The sequence below is a fragment of the Trichechus manatus genome, unplaced genomic scaffold (genome assembly GCF_000243295.1).
Source record: "Trichechus manatus latirostris isolate Lorelei unplaced genomic scaffold, TriManLat1.0 scaffold00011, whole genome shotgun sequence".
Lineage (NCBI taxonomy): Eukaryota > Metazoa > Chordata > Mammalia > Sirenia > Trichechidae > Trichechus > Trichechus manatus.
In genome coordinates this window covers 32,602,294-32,620,943 of record NW_004443947.1, presented here as the reverse complement: position 1 = coordinate 32,620,943, position 18,650 = coordinate 32,602,294, and the positions used below count along the sequence as shown (strand labels likewise).

At 49.0% G+C, this 18,650-nt stretch overlaps 1 protein-coding gene across 3 annotated transcripts in view; it reads right to left on the bottom strand.

Moving 5' to 3' along the window:
* ANXA6 (annexin A6) overlaps positions 1-18,650 on the bottom strand; it is a 70,537-nt gene that overhangs the window by 30,859 nt on the left and 21,028 nt on the right. For all 3 annotated transcript variants that reach the window (XM_023726606.1, XM_023726608.1, XM_023726607.1), the window contains exons 2-11: positions 17,465-17,508; positions 9,036-9,126; positions 8,177-8,271; positions 7,538-7,651; positions 6,540-6,630; positions 5,438-5,517; positions 3,752-3,808; positions 2,552-2,645; positions 1,578-1,673; positions 267-325 (exon numbers count right to left, since the gene is read on the bottom strand). In XM_023726606.1, coding sequence (XP_023582374.1) covers positions 267-325; positions 1,578-1,673; positions 2,552-2,645; positions 3,752-3,808; positions 5,438-5,517; positions 6,540-6,630; positions 7,538-7,651; positions 8,177-8,271; positions 9,036-9,126; positions 17,465-17,482 — 795 coding nt within the window. In that variant the 5' untranslated portion in view covers positions 17,483-17,508. The remainder of the gene's footprint in view (positions 1-266; positions 326-1,577; positions 1,674-2,551; positions 2,646-3,751; positions 3,809-5,437; positions 5,518-6,539; positions 6,631-7,537; positions 7,652-8,176; positions 8,272-9,035; positions 9,127-17,464; positions 17,509-18,650) is intronic.

Sequence of the window (18,650 nt, the reverse complement as noted above, 5' to 3'; positions counted from 1 at the left end):
GGCTGTCACAGCACCCTCTGACTTATCATAGGTCAAAGGCAGGTATGTGGGTGGGAGGGCATGTGACCAGGCAACATCCCAGGTTCTGGGGCCCACATGGGACACAGCACCATGACTACAGTTAGTTCTGTAGCTAATCCCTAAAGGCTTTCTTGGCCAGTGGACCCCAAGGACTTGCCAAAGAGTCCCAATAGTCCTATGGCAGTTGAGTACAGACCTCGTTAGAGACCTTCTCCAACGTCGTTCACATCAACCCCATTACTCACCTTCATAGCCTTGAAGAGTCTTTCAGCAAAATACTCTGGGGTGCTCCGGATGCATTTCACTGAAAAGAGAGAGGAAGAGGTAGAGTTATTCCAGCTGCCTCAGAAAGGGAATGGAGTGGCCTAACCCCTTTTTTGTTTCTATTCCTTGGAGGCCACCTAGTTCAAACACAGGAAGAACCCTGGCTCCTTGTAGCCCGCAGCCCCAGAGCACCCGAGAACTGCACTCCCCCTTACCACAAGACCAGGGGGTAAAGAAGTCCGGAAATGGACCCACTGAAATCTGGGTAGTGGATCTCAAAGACTCACTCCATCTTTCCAGTGTCTTTTGGGTTTTACAGGGAACTGAGTCAGACTGTGGGTGGGTGGAGGGTAGAGGTGGGAAGAGAGTTTTTTTAGATTCTGCTACACCAAAAGGGTGATTGTAGCTGAATCTCTTTGGAATCTACTGACAGAGTGGGCTAGAACGCAAATAATTAAAATATAGTCGGTGGGGGACAGCTCAGGGCATGAAGGTGAGGCCTGGACTGTAGCTCTGCTCTGCCTGTAACTTGTTTAAGTCACCCCCAAGACATCCAGCCACACAACCTACTCCAGGCTTAAACATCCTGACTCCTGGAATGTCAGACTTGCAAGGGCCTCTGGGTCGGGGAGTCCATCCTCCTCCTCCCCACCCCGTTTAACAGATGAGGAAACTGAGGGCCCGTGAAGATAAGTGACTTGCTCCAAGTCAACAGCAGATCTGGGAGAAGCACTAATGGAGGGCTGAGCACGCTGCCTTAGGAATGAGACGGCCCTGGGTTTGAATCTTGGCTCCAACATTGACTAGTTGGCTCCTGGCATGCCTCATGCTCAGAGTACCTCCAACTCATCACAAAACAACCCCTGGGGCAAGTGACTCAGTCTCCCTGGAATTCAGTATCCTCTTCTGTGAAATGGATAAAGACGGTGCCCCCTCCTGGGTCTTTAAAAGATTAAACAAGGCACGCAGGAAGGTACTCAGCATAGTGCCTGGCATGCAGGAGATGCCTGGCAAAGTCTGCTCTCAGGGTCATTACTATGCCGAAGTTCAGTGCTCTTCCTCCCTCTAACACACTGGGGAAAGGAGTGGGAGGACGGCTGTATCTGAAGGCTGACTCCTTCCCTTCCTTGGCCTCAGCCAGCCTGCCCTGGCTTCTCCTTTAGAATTTACTGCCCATCTGGTTTTCTCTTCCCGTCTCCATGCAACTCCCCGTTTCCATTCTTGGCCCCTGGGTCCTGGGCCAGTCTCCCAGAACCCCTCAGAGCTCCTGGGAATGCAGCGTCAGGACGTACCCACAGCCAGCATAAGCTTCTGAAAGTCCCCGGACAGCTCCCATCGGATGCTGGCTTCGATCGGCTTCCCTGTGGTCTTCAGATATTCGTCAAACACTGAGTCGGGCAGGGAGACAGGGATGTCCGGAAGCGCCCCAACCGTGAGCAGAAACAGGGTTTGCAAAAGGGGAGGGCGCACTGGCCAGGACCTGACTGCCTAACATTTAGATAAGGCTGGTGCGTGTGGAGGGGTGATCCATGTACATCACCAGCCACCATGCAGCACCATGGGGAGGTTGGTGGGGGACTGTGCATCCCACTCTCCAACATGAAGACGGGACTGGTACTTAGATGGGAGTGCTGAGCATACTCTTAATAAATGGAACTAGGACATGGGGAGGGCCTGTATAAACCATTGCCTAATAAAACCAGGACAATACTCTATGATTCCAACTAAATGACATTCTAAAAAAGATAAAACTACAGAGACAGTGAAAAGATCAGTGGTGTCAAGAGTTTACAGGGAGGTGGGAAGGATAAACAGGTGGAGCACAGGGCATTTTTAGGGCAGTAATACTATTCTGAAAGACACTGTGATGATGGATACATGACATTATACACTTATCAAAACCCACAGAACTATAGAACACAGAGTGAACCCCAGTGTAAACTATGGACTTTAGTTAATACAATGTTTCAGTACTGGTTCATCAATTGTAACAAATGCACCACACGCAAGATGTTAATAATAGAAGAAATCGTAGGGTATATGGATACACTCTATTACCTGTTCAATTTTTCTATAAACCCCAAACTGCGCTTAACAATAAGGTCTATTTATTTAAAAAAAGGAAAAAAAAATCAGGGCTAGCATTTGGGTTGAGGATGAAGTAGCTATCATGTTCCCTTAGTAGAAAAGAAAATGAAAAAGGAAAACAGAAACGAATTTTTGGCACAACCCAAAGGGGCACCTGCAGGTCTTCCATGGAGCTTACCCAACCGAAGATGCTGCTTGCTGCGATTTCCCAAGATGTAAATGAACTGGGCCTCATCTGTTCCCCATTTCAGTTCTCCTGCCTCGTACAGGTCCTGAAGAGGAAATCTTGCAAAAGTCAGGACACCTGGCCAAGCTACTCAGACGTGCTGCCTGATCCCTGAACATACCAGCAACTGCTAGTCTCAGGACTTTTGCATACACCAGTAAGCCTTTCTCCCTTTCTGGGAAAATTCCTATTCAACCTTCAAGGCCTGGATTAAATGTTTTGCCTTTTCTTGAAGCCCTTCCTGAGTTTTTCCTTCCCCGCCTCCTCTAGGCTCCGATAGCTTTCTGCGTTCTTTATAGCTTCAATCCCACTACACATTATAATAATTTCTTTTTTTTTTATTTTATTTTATTGTACTTCAGGTGAAGGCTTACAGAACAAATAGTTTCTCATGAAACAGAAGTACACATGTTGTTTTATAAGATTGGTTAACAACCCCACAACATATCAACCCTCTAACTTCTCAACATCTTTTTTTTTTTTTTGCTGAAAATACACATAGCCAAAGACACACCATTTCAAAAATTTCTACATGCACAGTTCAGTGACATTGACTACGCTCTTCGAATTGTGCTGTTATTCTCACTTAAGATGAAGGTTTACAGAACAAAATAGTTTCTCATTTAACAGTTACTACTATAATAATTTCTTTATATGTCTGTCTCCCCACTATTATGTGGGCTCCTCAAGGACAGCGACTATGTCTTAGTACTCTCTGTATCTGTCTCTGCACATATAGTGGGTGCTCAAAACATCTAGAATAAAACATCTGGAAGGGATGGTTTATCAACAGAGAAAATGTTTGTGTGGTTAATCTATGCCTTGCTCTCTCAGTACTGTCTAATGTGTTCATTAGTGATTCCCCACTGCTGAGAAGAGTGCCTGGCACACAGTAGGTGTTCAAGAAACAATTGCTAACTGAATGAATAACTGAACAAATGATGAAAGCTCTGGAATATACATCTTGCAAACTCTACATACGCTATATATCTTTGAAAGATAAATCCTTTCCTCAACAAAGCCCCATGGATCAGTTACTTCTGGTATATGACACAAATTACTTCACCTCCAGCCCTTCCCAGGGCCCCCAACCTTTCCCCTTTCTCAAGGCTCCCTTGCTGTGCTCAGTGACTTCCAGTGGTGACTGCTTACCTGGACATCCTGCTGTACCAAGTCCTCGCTCACGACATCGTCCTTCTCCCTGGTGCCCTAGGCAGAGAGACAAGGGATACATGCTTCTAACACCAGAGCCAGAGGCAAGGTCTGGATAACAGCAGTGGAGACAGAAAGGGCTGGGAAAACCCTGCTGGCCCAGAGGCATCCAAGAACAATGACATACAGCTGACATTGGATCAAGACCTCAGCACCTATTTGGAGGGACTCTAAGGGTTCCCCTGCTGGCCTCTTCCTTCATTCTGGGGGCCAGAATCAAACAGGGGAGTCCTGAAAATAACCAAGGTCCCTGCAGTGCCCTCATCCCAGAGGAAGCCAGAGCCTTGTACTGAGGACATTTTGGGGGACAGGGCCCCATGCTCTGGACAGCCCCTGCCTCAGGTCCCGGCATTGCCCACGACACTCTCCAACATTGATACCAAATGGGAAACTAAATCGTTCTGTAAATTTTACCTAAAGCACACACAAACACACAAAAGATGCTAACAGGACCTGCCAGTACTCATGGGCAGCCATAAGATGCCAAGAGACCGTAAGAAAATATAAGATCCAAACAAACAGCTATGAAAATGGGGGCAAAGGTCACATTTTCCCACTCCTAAAATCTCTCCTGATAATTCCCCAGCTGCTTAATATGGGATGTGAGGTGTTAATGTGATGGGAGGAGAAGAATTGGGAGGTTTGGTGTAAAACGCAGGGGTGGGGCGGGGGGGATGGGTGTCAAGGGAGGGAAGTGGTGGTTTAACTTATATATAAAGCTTCACAAAGGTTTGGTCCTTAGGGTTGGGCTTGAACCATCACAGTATTTGTTCCCGTAGTGCCTATGGCCACAGATTCCCATAGGGCCAGGCAGGTAAAAGTACACGTGAAGAGGGCAGGGTGGGACATGCTCCCAGCCTACTGCAGTCATGCCGAAAACCAGGTCTGCTGTTGCCAAACTTTTCCTTATTTGAAAGCATCCAGAAATCTGGATTTTGAATAAAATATCCCTATTTTTAAATGTTAGCAACTAACTCAGAAGTTGTTTTGTTTTTTAAAGATTGTGTGGAAAACAAAGAAAAAAAATCTAACCTGGCAGGTTGAATTCAGCCATGGACATCAGTGTGCAGTCTCTTTGTAGTCTTTATATTTATCTGGGGAGGGGTGGGAGGAGGTAGCAGGGCTTGTATATAGGAGATGCAATGTGGGCAGCCCCAGAAATGCCAGGTCCCTGCTCGTATCCTCAGGCAGAGGCCGTGGCTGAAGAAGATGCAATAGCAGGAGGGAAGCCCAGAGAAGAGGGGCAAGGGGTGTGTGGAGAGGGAGGAGGGAGGTGACATGAGAGAATATTCCTGGGAACAGGATAGAAGGTGTGTGTGTTAAAGGGAAATGCAGGTCACCTAAACACACCTGCCTGTGCAACAGGGAGAAACAGACTGACCCCCGGACTCTGAGATTCTATACCCAGGAGAGCCACATAGAAACAATCTCAAGACACAGAGGATAAAATGGGAAGTGGAGGGGGACCCCCAGGATAATAGGAGAACTTTACAACTGAGAAGGCACCAAGATGCTCCTCACAAGCTGCCCCATCTGGGAGAGTAGGGTGAAAGGGGCCACAGCCCTCTGGCCTGTGCCCTAGTAGTGGGCTCTAGGGAGGTTCTCAAAGCCCCGAGGTGGACCAACCTGCAGCAGGACCACAAGCATCTTCTGGAAGTGGCCAGAGGTGTCGCCAATGATGTCGGCTTCCAGATCTCGTTCATAGGCTGCAGGGAAGGAACAGAAGCTCTGGTCCCATCCCCAGTAGGCCTGGGATGCAAGGAAAAGAACTGCTGCCCCCCCAAAATGATGAGGTATATGTTACAAACTCCAAGACCCAGTCTATACCACCTCCATGACAAGACCCAGGGTGTACTTTCACAGTTTTTTTGTACTGACCCATGACATGAAGAAATGGAATTGCTCCACTTCTCTCTAGTTCCACCTGTGCCATCCTAATCTAGGCACCATTGGCTCTCACCTGGCAGTGGCTACAGCTGACTGTTCTCTCTACTGCTCTTGCTCCCTCTCCAATCCACAGCAGTAGGGGTGACTGTCTTACAGCTCCCCATATCTGATCATAATACTCCCCTGCTTCCCACTGGACTTAGAATAAAACATCATCTCTTTACGTTGTAGGCCCTGTCCTCTACCTCTCTAGCCTCATACTGGCTACTAGGCTCATACCAGCCTCAGGGTTCTGGACCTGCTGTTCCCTCTGCCTGGAAGGATTTTCTGTTCACTATACAGTTGACTCCTTCCTGTCTTCTCCCAAGACAGGCTTTCCCTGATCACCCGTCTGAAGTAGGTCCTCTCTAGTTAAAGACTGTCTCTCCTTATCTTGTTCGCTTGCTTCATAATACTTACCACAGTGTGTCATCATCTTGTTTATCTGTTTACTGTCTGTCTCTCTCATTATTCTATAAGGTCTAGGAGGCAGGGACTGAATTGGTTTTACCCACCACCATATCCCCAGAACCTAGCACAGGGTCCAGCACAGAGCAGGTGCTTATTGGATGGATGGATGGATGGATGGATGGAGGGACGGAGGGATGGAGGGATGGATGGAGGGACGGAGGGATGGAGGGATGGATGGAGGGATGGAGGGATGGATGGAGAGATGGATGGAAGGATGGATGGATGAGAGACAATGAGAAGGAAAAATGGATGGATAGTCTAAGGTTCCACACTTTGCAATCGCCCTCATTTATATCTGAAGTGCCCGAATGGCCCCTCTTGCCCATCTCACCATCTTTGTATGCTTCCACCAGTTGGTGGATCTGCTGATTGGTCCGGGAAGCCAAGATCTCAATGAGGCACTTCTCATCAGTACCAATGCCCTAGGAGAAGAGAAGGAGCACATGTGAGTTAAGAGCTGCCCTGAGAATAAAAGACATGGGTTCTAGTCCCGCTTCTGCCACCAGCTGGCTTTCTGACCTTGCATGAAGAACCTTTATTTTTCTGGGTCTCAATTTTCTCATCTGTAAAATGGAGATGATACTAGTGACTCTGCCAAATCCACAAGACTATTGGGAACATACTAATGTCTACCACTGCCAAGTGTATCAGATTATGAAATCAATTCTTGCTGAATAGCTCATCTGAGGCAAAAGTCTTGGTACTTACAAAGCTTACAGCTTACAAAACTGTGAAGTGCTCAGTACATTTCAGGGCTTTTTTCTTTCCCTACTTCTGAGGGGGCAACCCTCTACCTTAGGCAGACTGAGCTATTCCTGAACACACCTCCGCAATTTCTCCTGTCATTTTCCCCCAAGCCTTTAATGATCTTCCCACTCCTATCAACCAAATCCCCTTCAGGCTTTTGGGTTCCACTTGATCCTCCCATCTTCTAAGAAGCCCTCTCAAGCCACCCAAGGTCCTCCTGACCTCCTTTAGTATGCCCTTGGCCTTGGGCATTTCAACGTATTTGTCTCCATGTCCCCATACCCTGCTTCCTCAGGACTATAAGCTCCTGACGCGCAAGTGTGGGCCAAGGGCCCCCTTGCATGGGGTCAGCCTCACACCAACACTTGTCCCATGTCTGTTCACCTGGAGGAGACTGTGGCACCTCTTTAGGATAGGGTTTAGACAAGGTGCCTCGTGAAGTGGGCCCATTAGCTGGGTAGGTGCAGGGATCACTGAATGCTTGCCATAGAATCTTCCCATTAACCACCCATCCCCACCACCACCACACACAAACACACACACACACACACACACACACACACACACACACACGCTTCTTACTGAGATGGCATCTTTAATTTCTTTGGCATCACAATAGGCAAGTGGCCTCATCAGGCCCACAATCAGTCGTTCAAACTTCCCTGTCAGCTCATACTTCAAGTCAGCGATGAGGTCCTGTGGAGTAAGAGGGGGTGAAGAAGGGAAGGTGGACAGTAGTTATATGATAAGAATTGCATGTAATGAGCACCTACTCTGCACAGGCACCAGGCTATGTCATCTCATGTAATCGTCACTCTTGGAGGTGTGTCCTACCCTCAACACTAAGACACAGAGGTATTAAAAAACTTATCCGAAGTCACACAGCTGCAAACGGCTGTGCAGGTTCAAGCGCACATCACTGTGCCTCTCCCCACCACTGTTGGCTTGTCTGCTCGTGCACCATCTGTCCCCCCACTGTCTGTTGGTCCACAGGGCTGAGACCTCATTGGTCTTGTTCGCCAATGTAGCCCAGCAGACAGCAGGTGCTCTGGACCTATCTGTGGCTGAATGACACCAGGCTGAAAGAAGACAGAGAACAGAAGGCGGGGGTGTCAGCACAGGTACAGACCCAGACTCCAATGTAAGCAAAAACCTGGATGAATACCCGAGGGGGTGAAACCACCTCCCTACCCCACCTGCCCTCCCTGTTGCCGTGGTTACCTTGCCATAGAGGGACTTGTAGCTCTGGGAGATCTCCTGCCTCTGCCTGTTGCTCCGGGAGGTGATCAGCTCCAGTATGGCCTCCTTGTCACTGCCTAGAAGAGGGAGGGCACACATCACTCTACCCAACCTGCCTCTAGGAAGCCCACCAGGGCCGCCCCCTGCCCTGGACACGGGCCTCGCAGCTCTCTGCAGTCCTTCTGCTTGTGAGGTCATGGTGTAGGAGAGAGGGGATCCTATGGGACTAACCAGGTTCCCACTGAGAGGGATCAAGGAACACAGACTTTTTGAGCTCAGAGGGCCCTGACTCAGCTCCTGGATGTACAGATAATGAACTGGAGGCCCAGCAAGGGGCAAGGGCTTGCCAACGTCTCACAATGAGTCTGGCTGAGAGAAAACCACTTGTCCTAACACCCAGCACTGGATTCTTTCAACCCCAGAATGATAAAAGAGAATAATGAGCATCAAATTCAGAGTAGTGGTTACCTCCAAGAGGAAAGAGGGACTGGGCAGGTGACATTATCTGGAGGGGTACCTACCAAGGAGGCTTCAACCATACTAATGAAGCTCTATTTCTAATTGGGTAGCAGGTCTATGCGTCCTTCTATTATTCTTCATACCTTTTTATTTGTGTGAAGTGTTTTACAAAATTATTAAAAATCGTCACTTCTTAGCCTTTTGGCTAAGATCAAGTGTAAAATTAATAAAAATAATAAAAAGAGGAGACAAAAGAATGAATATCTCACTCCTCCACCACCACCTAAAGGCTCTGGGCTGTACCCACATTTGGGGAGCACTCAAACCCCCAATGAATCCTGCTTTTTGTGGGCCCCACCCCTTGAGGCTTCCTAGCACCCACCGAAGCCCTTCATGGCATTGTACAGCATCTCGGCATCCTGGTTGGGGTCAAAGTTCGGGAAGTCATGGATGGAGCCCCGGTAACTGGCACCCTGTGGAGAGAAGAGCAGAAGCTGAGCCGCTGACCCTGCCCTGGCCTGAGCTCCCAGCCCCATGTCAGACTTGTTACAAGAGCCCCTCACACTTTTATGGCACTTTACAGTTTACAAGCAGTCCCTGGGCAATACAAATAGTTAACGTACTTGACTGCTAACCAAAAGCCTGGAAGTTTGCGTCTGCCTAGCAGCACCTCAGAAGAAAGGCCTGGTGATCTACTTTCAAAAAACATGCCACTGAAAACACTATGGAGCACAGCTCTACTCTGACACACGTAGGGGTGCCATGAGTCAGAGTTGACTTCACAGCAACTGGTGTCTTACTGGTTTACAGTTTACGAAGCCCCTTCACCTCCATTAATGTGATTGCTTTAACAACTTGGAAAAGCACTTAAGATTATCTCTATTATAGAGTCCAAGAAACCAAGACCAAGGAAGGGAAGCCACTTGCTGTAGGTCACACAGAACCCAGATCTCTGCTCTCCAGCTCCAGAAACCTGGTGGTTGCCGGCTAGAGAGAGTGGGGCCTTCAGCCCAGCATGCTCACAGCCACCCTCAGGTTCAATGCAAAGATACACTGCTTCTCCTGTGGGCCCAGTAAACTGAGCTGTGAACCAGCTTCTGAGGACAGGCTGACTGGGTCCTGGGGGGAGTGGAGGAAGCTAGAGAATCTTTGACATTGAGCCTGAATGCACAATGGGGCTGGTTCACAGAGAAGTCAGATGTGGGTCAGCTAGATGGCCCCAGTGAATATCGGGTGCAGGAGAGCTGAGGGTGCCAGGGCCCAAGTTACTGGGCACACAGCACGGTGACAGAGCACTTAATGTGGACCAGGCCCAGAGCGGGGTTGAATAGGACTGATCCCCGTCCTTCTGGAGCTCTGGCCCAGTGCAGGAGAAAGAGAAGCATATACATTACCAACAAGCTTGTGATAAATACCCTAAGAGGCAAAGTAATTTGAAGAGTGGAGGCTGATTCCAGCTGGGGGAGGGAACCAGGAGACGCTTCATGGAAGAACAGGGTGGTGGGTGGCCCCCATAAACCATGCCTTAAAGGAGTAGGGATGGGACAGGTAAAGAGTGGGCTTACAGCCATGGCCTGCGTTTCCCAAGGCAAAGCCCGCTTCCCAGAGCTTGCAGGACCCCGGCCAGCAATCTGGATGCTCTTATGATTGGTCTGCAGAGGCTGGCACCTCGGAGGTATGCAGGCGTGGGCGCAGGGTTGCTATTTAAAGTTCTGATGGGTCAGGTGACCAGAAAGGGACACAGCACTTTTCCTGCCACCCGTAATCCCCTGCAACCTGATCCCACCCCTGGGCAGAGAAGGAGTAACACCCGAACAAGGGCGCCTTGCAAGGAGCACAGTGAGTCCCTGTCCCCACCGTGGGATGCTGGCTCTACCACCAGAACTTCTCTCTACCCACTTTAGGCCTCATGGGCTGCAGCCTGAGAGATCTTTGCTGACTACACCACCCAAGACCTAGGAAGGCAGGTACCAAATCTGTCCTGCAACATTCTCAGTTCTTAGCATAAAGAGGAACCAAAGGAGGCACGGATGAATGAACAAGACAGAACAACTGGCTGTCCTCCAGGAATCTTACTTCCCAAAGCCTCTGTGTTTCTCTCAGGTCACCCTCAACCCAGCAATATCAGAAAAGTAGAGCAGACAATATTAGCTTTGTGGGATGGAGACACAAGAGAGCTTGTTATAATTATAGTTATTGCTTTGCAATGGCCCTAAAGACCGTCTAGTTCAACCTTCCATTTGATACTCAACTCTATGGCGGGCAGGGACTGTGTAATGAACAAGACAAATAACCATGAATAAGAAGAATAACCACATATCCCCAAGTATCTAGCATGGTGCTTGGTACAGAGACTAGGTGGGCTTCTGTAACTGTGACTAGGTTGGTAGGTTGAATGAATGAAGGAATGAAGGTTCTGCGATGGCTTGGCCTCTGAGATGGAGGATGCTAAAGGGGAAGGTGGTGGAGGGGGCCCTTTCCTGGCACTGGGCTCCTAGAAGTGCTCTCTCCAATGCCGGGGCCTCCTGGACCAACGTTGGAGTATTAAGCTTTGAAAGATGCAGTAGGAGCCGGTCCTCTAAGGTCTATATGGGCCCTTCACGGCCAGCCTGTAGCCAAGGCCATAGCTGCTTTTCTCCCCACCTGCCCTAGCCCACACTCACTCCAGCTCCAATCCACTCTCCTAGCCCTAGGATTTGCCTCCCGAGACTCACTTGGAATAAGAGGAGAAGTACCTTCAGAACCACATGTTGTTGTGTGCCCTCGAGTCGATTCCAGCTCCTAGGGACCCTGTATGCCAGAGTAGAACTGCCCTGTAGGGTTTCATAGGCTGCAATCTTTACGGGAGCAGATTACCAGGTCTTTTCTCCTGAGAAGCCGCTGGTGGGTTCACACCGCCAACTTTCAGTTAGCAGTCGAGCTTTTAACCACTGCGCCAACAGGGCTTACTGAGAAAAATGTACTGAGAACCAAATGAGGGTGACTGCTGTTCACATTGTCACCTGTGTCCCAGGAGACCCCCCCCCCAAAACAGAGAGGGAAGGTGACTTATCCAAGACCACAAGGCAAGTCAGTGGCCCCTCTGGGAAGGGAATCCAAGGCTCTAACAGACCAAGCTCTCTCCTTTCCCTCCAGATTCTATACAGGGCAGGGTCCTGAGATGGGGAAGGGACACCATCACCCAGCCTGTCACCCAGCCTGGCTTCTCCCCTTGCCAGAGAGGTCCAGTTCCCCTCCCTAAGGATACCAAAGCATTCGCGTTATTTCACTCCACCACTGCCTCCTCCGTCAGAATGCGGCTCCTGTTAGGCAGACCCATGACCTCTCTGTGCCATTCAGACCCCGTTTCAAGGCAATAAGTGGGCATGCTGTCCAACCCATGAGACCCTAAGTGCTTCTCACACTCTTACACACTCACTCCTGCAGGGCAACTCAGGCCACCTAGGGCCTTCCAAGTATTGATTCATTCATTCAGCCAACATTTATTCAGCACCTAGTAGTGCCAGGACCAGGGACTGCTACAAGCTCTGTCAGGTAGGGGAGATGAGTAATAATTTCAACTACAATACAGTGTTGCAGAAGTCCTTGGATGGTGCAAATGGTTAATAAGCTCGGCTGCTAACTGAAAGGTTGGAGGTGTCAGTTCACCCAGAGGCACCTCGGAAGAAAGGCATGGTGATCTACTTCCTCAAAATCAGCCACTGAAAACGCAATGGAGCACAGCTCTACTCTGACACACATGGGGTCGCCACGAGTCGACGACAACTTGTTACTGGTTACAGTGTAGTAGATACGCTAAAAGTAATGCTGGAACCAGAAATCAGATAATTCCTCCAAAAAGTGCTGAGGGTAGGAACTGGGTCTGCCTTGCTTATTGTAGTATTTCCAGCACCTTGTGCAGGGCCTGGCACAATTAGGCACTCAGTAAATATTTATTTCATAGATGCATGGATGCATGGATGAATGCATGGCTGTGTGTGCGTTCTGAGCAGTTCAAAGACTTTCTGGAGGTATAGTCTAAGCTGAGTCTTAAGAATGAATAACAGCTGGTCCCCTTGGGTGGGGCGGGGGGAGGGAAAAGGCGGCAAGGGAAAGGTGTCTGTGCCAAGGGAGCAGCATGGCAAAGACCTGGAGACAACAGCAAGCTGGGACATTCCAGGGACTGGAAGTCCTCAAAGACGGATCAGGTGGGATAAAACGGAAGCAAGCAGAGAAATAAGGCTGGACTGGAGGGAGGAGATGGTGATTAAACAAGTCATAGACTCCTGGGGAGGACGAGTTTCAGTTTACTGGTGAGGACAGCAATAGTCTTAGTTTGGGGTGCTCTAAGCACACCACTTAAGCACAGGGGGCCTGGGATCATGGTTTTCTAGGGTAAAGCAAGGCTCTAGCACCCCAGCATTATTTTTCTTACGCATGAAACAGAGCTGCCCACTCAACCTCGTCGCCAGTGTTCTGACATTTCTCAGTAGGTTACTAACTTGTCTTTTCGTGTAGATCATAAACAGCTGAGTCGCAGCACATTCATATTGTTCAAACTAATACCTTTCCCAAGGTTGATTTGTGGGATCTAGAGAACGTTTTAACTTTTTGGCTGGGACAAGTATGTCGGTGGTGACAAGCATCCCGTTTCTTCAGTGCTCATGGACAGACGCTCAAGGTCGTTAAGATCACGAGACTGTAAGTTGCCAGGAGGGAATGAGAAGATGGAAGGGTGTTCCCCAGGATGAAGGGCAAAGATTTCGACAGCAAGCTGACCACCCTCTTTCCTATCTCTTCTCCCCACCTCCATGCTTCTCCCCCCTCATTCAGTATGGGTGGGGCAGTGTTGTGGGAAGGGGCTGAAGTTGGCAGAAGATGAGGCAATGCCATGCTGGGGGAAAGGGAATTTAATGACCTTTATGGATCAAAACATTCACTCAGAGGCAGCAAGCTTAGCAAGCAGCAATGCCGGTCTCCTATGGGGTTCGCTATGGATAATAAAAAAAGAACAAACCCATTGCTGTGAGTCGATTCTGACTCATAGCGACCCTACAGGACAGAGTAGAACTGCACCATAGGGTTTCCAGGGAGTGCCTGGTGGATTCAAACTGCCAACCTTTTGGTTAGCAGCCAAACTCTTAACCACTACGCCAGCAGGGTTTCTCTATGGATAATAGAGATGATAAAAAAGGTAATAAAATCCTCCAGCTGACAGAGGATTAGTCAGAGGGAATGGGCACCAATCCTACCAGATTAGTTATCCCAGGACCCCACACAGGACCACAGCCACTAGAAGGGGTGGGGTGGGGGTGTCTTACACTGGTTCCATTTTAGACAGAGGGGCAAGTCCTTAACATCATCCAATCCAGGATTCCCACTATCAGTCATTCTCATATAAACTCATGAGTTTTGTCATCTCCAAGTGCCACCTGTGTAGCTTCCCAGGCTTCTGCTTCCCCACCTCACCTGCATAGCTGTGCTATCTGGCTGACAGGTTCCTGGCCTCAGGCACCCATGAGCAAAGGGAGGGGAGAGGGGAGGAGAGAGCAGAGGAGAAGGTATTTTCCACCCTGAAATATTCAGCAGGTCCTGGTGCCAGATGGTGAGCAGCCTGGGCCCTCAGGCTTGGGAGGTCTTGGGCCCTGCCTGGCAGCTGCTGGATGCTGAAGTCACCCAGAGAGAGAGCTGCAGGGTCAGGACTCCCTTGAGAGCCACCCTGACTAGGCCTGATGCAGGCTCCATCTCCACAGCTCCCGGGAGTTCCAGGCACTGAGTACCTGCCTCTTACACTGTCCTCAAAGGGTTTTCATGCCAACGATGGTGCAAATGGTTAAGCGCTCGACTGCTAACCAAAAGGGTGGTGAGTTGAGTCCACCCAGAGGTGCCTCAGAATAAAGGCCTAGCAATCTATTTCTCAAAAAATCAGCCATTGAAAACCACATGGAGCACAGTTCTACTCTGACACACATGGGGTCACCACAAGTCAGAGTCAACTTGACAGCAACTGCTTGTGGTGTTCAAACCCCAGAACATCCCTGGGAATCAGGTCACAAAACTGTGTCTTCCAGGACCTTTCTATGACACCACACTATTTCTTCACTTCTTTGGGCCTCAAGCATCCTTAGTCTAGAGTGAAAGATAGGAAAATAGCACAGTTATCACAGTGAAAGGAACTGAGATGACAGCACCAGAAAAGACAGTAAGTGACTTGTTCTGTGTGTGTTTTGGGGGTGGGGAGGGGAGGTAGGGACCCTAGGACCCTAGGAATAGAAATAGGATGCCAATAATTGGAAGAATAGATACAAACTTCAGCTCAATGGAAGACTTTTCCGGAATCTTCTCTGCAACCTCCCTCCCCCCCTCAAGCCCTTGCACTCCATGCATACCAAATTACTCTTCCAACCCTGAATACCCTATACTCTCTCACTCCCCTCTGGCCTTGTTCCTCGGTCCCTCTACCTAGACTATTCTCACCCCCTAGCTGTTCGCCCAGTAGCTCTACTTGCCCTCCAGGTCACTCTACTCAGGCAGCTTTCCCCATTCCCTCTACCTGGACAGAGTGTCCTTCCCCCATCAGAGCACCTATCATTGTGCATTGGAATTTCAACCCAGCAGATGGGAGGAGGGGTCCTAAGGCCCTCACACCCTGGGACTCTTGCTTACAGGGGCTCTACTGGCTCCCTGCTCACGGCAGCAAGAAACCACAGGCCAGCCGGGTAGACAGCATGGCTTGACAGCACTGGACCAGGAGTCCAATGATCTATCTGCTCCTAAGTCCTGGCCACTTTGATCTCCTGGGCCCTACTCTTTCTGCTTGGGTCATCTAGAATTCTGCAATCTGAACATCTCTGAGGAAGTAGCTCTGGCATCCCATGAAGGAAATGGGGAACAGCAAGAGTTCTGCCTTGGACTTTTGCCCATAACCACTAACACTCTCTCCTCCTGGTCAAAGAGGCCACTTGTGCAAAGCACGTGCTCAGTAGATGAAAGGGGCCCAAGAATTTTTCTGGGTGGACCGGCTAGGACTTTTTTGAGAGTATGGATCCTATATCATATAACATACCATGCAATTCAAAAACTGAAAATAAATATCCTTTAGGCCCAGGTTCATTGGGTGGCAAGTCTTGAAAACAGGAAAGAAGTTTAGTTATTACTGAGCTCAACCACCTAGTAATGGAACTGAGGCGCAGAGAGGGTAGAGGACTCATGCAAGATCACACAGCTCCTGTATTACTGTTCTGTGGCCAGCATCTCTGTGGCTGCAATGAGGGACAAGAGGGGTAGAGTCAGGTGTCCCTTAGTTTACTCTTTCTCTCCCTATGCTACCATCCCACTAAACACTTCTCTTTCTCTAAGGCCAGCTGTCTTAGTTATCTAGTGCTGCTATAACAGAAATACCACAAGTGGGTGGTTTTAACAAACAAATTTATTTTTTCATAGTTAGGAGGCTGGAAGTCCAAATTCTGGGTACCAGCTCTCAGGGGAAGGCTTTCTCTCTCTGTTGGCTCTGGAGAAAGGTCCTTGTCTCTTTTGAGCTTCTGCTCTTGGCTGATCTTCATGTGGCTTGGCATCTCTCTTCCCCCATCTCTTTGCTACCTCGCTTGTTTTCTCTCTTTTATATCTCAAAAAAGATTGACTTAAGACACACCCTACACTAATGCTGTCTCATTAACATAACAAAGAAAACCCATTCCCAAATGGGATTATAACTACAGGTATATGGGTTAGGATGAGCCCTGGTGGCACAGTAGTTAAAGTACTCAGCCGCCAACTGAAAAGTCAGCAGTTCAGACTCGCCACCCGCCTCTATGGGAGAACGATGTAGCAGTCTGCTTCTGTAAAAGATTACAGCCTTGGAAACCCTATGGCACAGTTGTACTCTATCTTATAGGGTCACTATGAGTTGGAATCGATTCGACAGCCATGGGTTTGGTTGGGTTTATAAGGGTTAGGATTTATAACACATATTGTGGGAGGACCCAATTCAATCCATAACACCAGCCAACAGGGATCACTCTCAGGCAAACTCTTACACAGAGTGACCCCCTAACTCTAACCATGGATAGAAGTCAATCCTGGCCACACACAGAAGTAAAAGCTCTGATAGGCTCAAATTTTATTGCTCACTAAACTGGTCATACAGCACAAAAGATTGAGGTTAGTGTCTCCCAAGTCTTCTTGGGGAAATTTAATCCCAAATGGGTGTGACAAGGAACACAGCCACCTCCAAAGCTGAGAGGACCCTCTCTGGCTTTTGCATGTCCAGTATCCATTCTGCTTCCTGGGGGAACCACTCTTGGACTGTACAGCACAGGTGGGGCCGAATCTACTACCTGGCTCCATGAGAAGGCATGTTACCCAGACCTAGCCAATGAGAACCAAACCTGGGATTTTCCTTGGAATTGTTGGGAACAGGGTATGTTGTTTCCCTTAGGACTGCCAAGGTAGTGTGGAAGGGAAGTCTGGAAGTGCTGGTGGCTAGTCTGCCAAAGAAGGGAAGGGCATGTGCAAAATGAAGCCACCCAGAGGAAGCCCAGTTTGTAGAGGCAGAATCCTGACAATATCATTTTGGCCCCTGGACCAAGCCAGACTTGAAGCCCTGGGATTCTCAATCATGTAAGCCAATACACATCCCTTTCTGCTTAAGATGTTGTGTGCTGTTATCAGTCACTTGCATCTGAAAGAACTGTAACTTATAATGGGAGCAAGATGAGCCTAAGAACCTCTCCTGCTTCTTTCAAGCTGAAAGTACCAAGGATCTCTACAGCAGATCTGGCCCAGGGCCCAGGAAGGCAGATCACAGCCTTCAGGAGGGGAGAGGCTCCTTACCTGTGCTGGTTTGGCCATGGTCTCAGGTTCTTTAACAGAAGAAACTGTGGAGAAGAAAGAGAGACCCATGAGGTTCCCCCACACTCTGCTCCCCTTCATTCTTTCCCCCAAATTTCCTCACCCTTCCTTCCTCCCAAGCAAGAGAGTGTCCTTCCCCTGCCATTTTCCAGCTGCTTCCAGCCCTCCAGGTTAAATCACACCCAAAGACCTGACTCAGGGCCAGGTGCATTTTTCAGAGGACAAGGCATCTCAGACAAGACAGTGTCCAGACATTAGCAACCAGAGTGGGAAAGGGACTTGAAGCCAAGAGGGAGAGAGGGCACAGTCACTGATCACACAAGGTGTGAACACATTTTCCAGGACCTGGTCTCACAGAGCAGTCCTTCTAGGCATCAGATTCCCCTTTTTCATAGACGAAGAGACTGAGGGTAGAGGCTCAGGGAGGTTAAGTAACTTGCCCAAGGTCACACAGCTCAGAATTAAATTCAATTATTTCCAGATTTCAGAGTCCATACTATTTATACCATGCACACTATCTCTCCAAGTCACTACGAATAGTTTCAGAACCCAAAGCTTAATGGTCTGCAGATGAGAAGATTCAAGGAGATCTTGGTCATCTGTTGCAAATATCTGAAGGACTCTCATTCCTGTTTCAGTCAATAAACGCTTATTTAACGGAGAGGCGGGGCCAAGATAGCAGAGTAATCAGATTTTCCTGTGGTTGCTCTTACAACAAAGACCCGAAGAAACAAGTGAATCGATCATATGTGACAATCTAGGAGCCCTGAATATCAAAGGCAAAGTTGAGGAATCAGACTGAGGAGCAGGGTGAGGGAGAGACAGTTCAGAAGCAGAAAGGAGTTGACAGACCTGATCTGGCGGGAACCGGCACCCTGCAGGCCGGATCGGCTGGCACGCACAGTGAGGCAAGCAGTGGTGCTCGGGATACATTTTCCACACCAGGAGAGAACGAGTGGTGGAGAGTTTACTCAAGCCTCCAGAACCAGTGAAAAGCGGCGATCAAATGGCAAAAGATAAGTACTTGTGTCTAACCTACTGCGTGGATCAAAAAACATCTCCTTTGGGAAGAATCTCTCTCCCATTTACCCGCACTCTCTCCACTCTGCACCAAGTCCTGGGCTGGCTTCAGTGATTGCCACATTGCCTGGGCCAGAAGTAGGTCCCG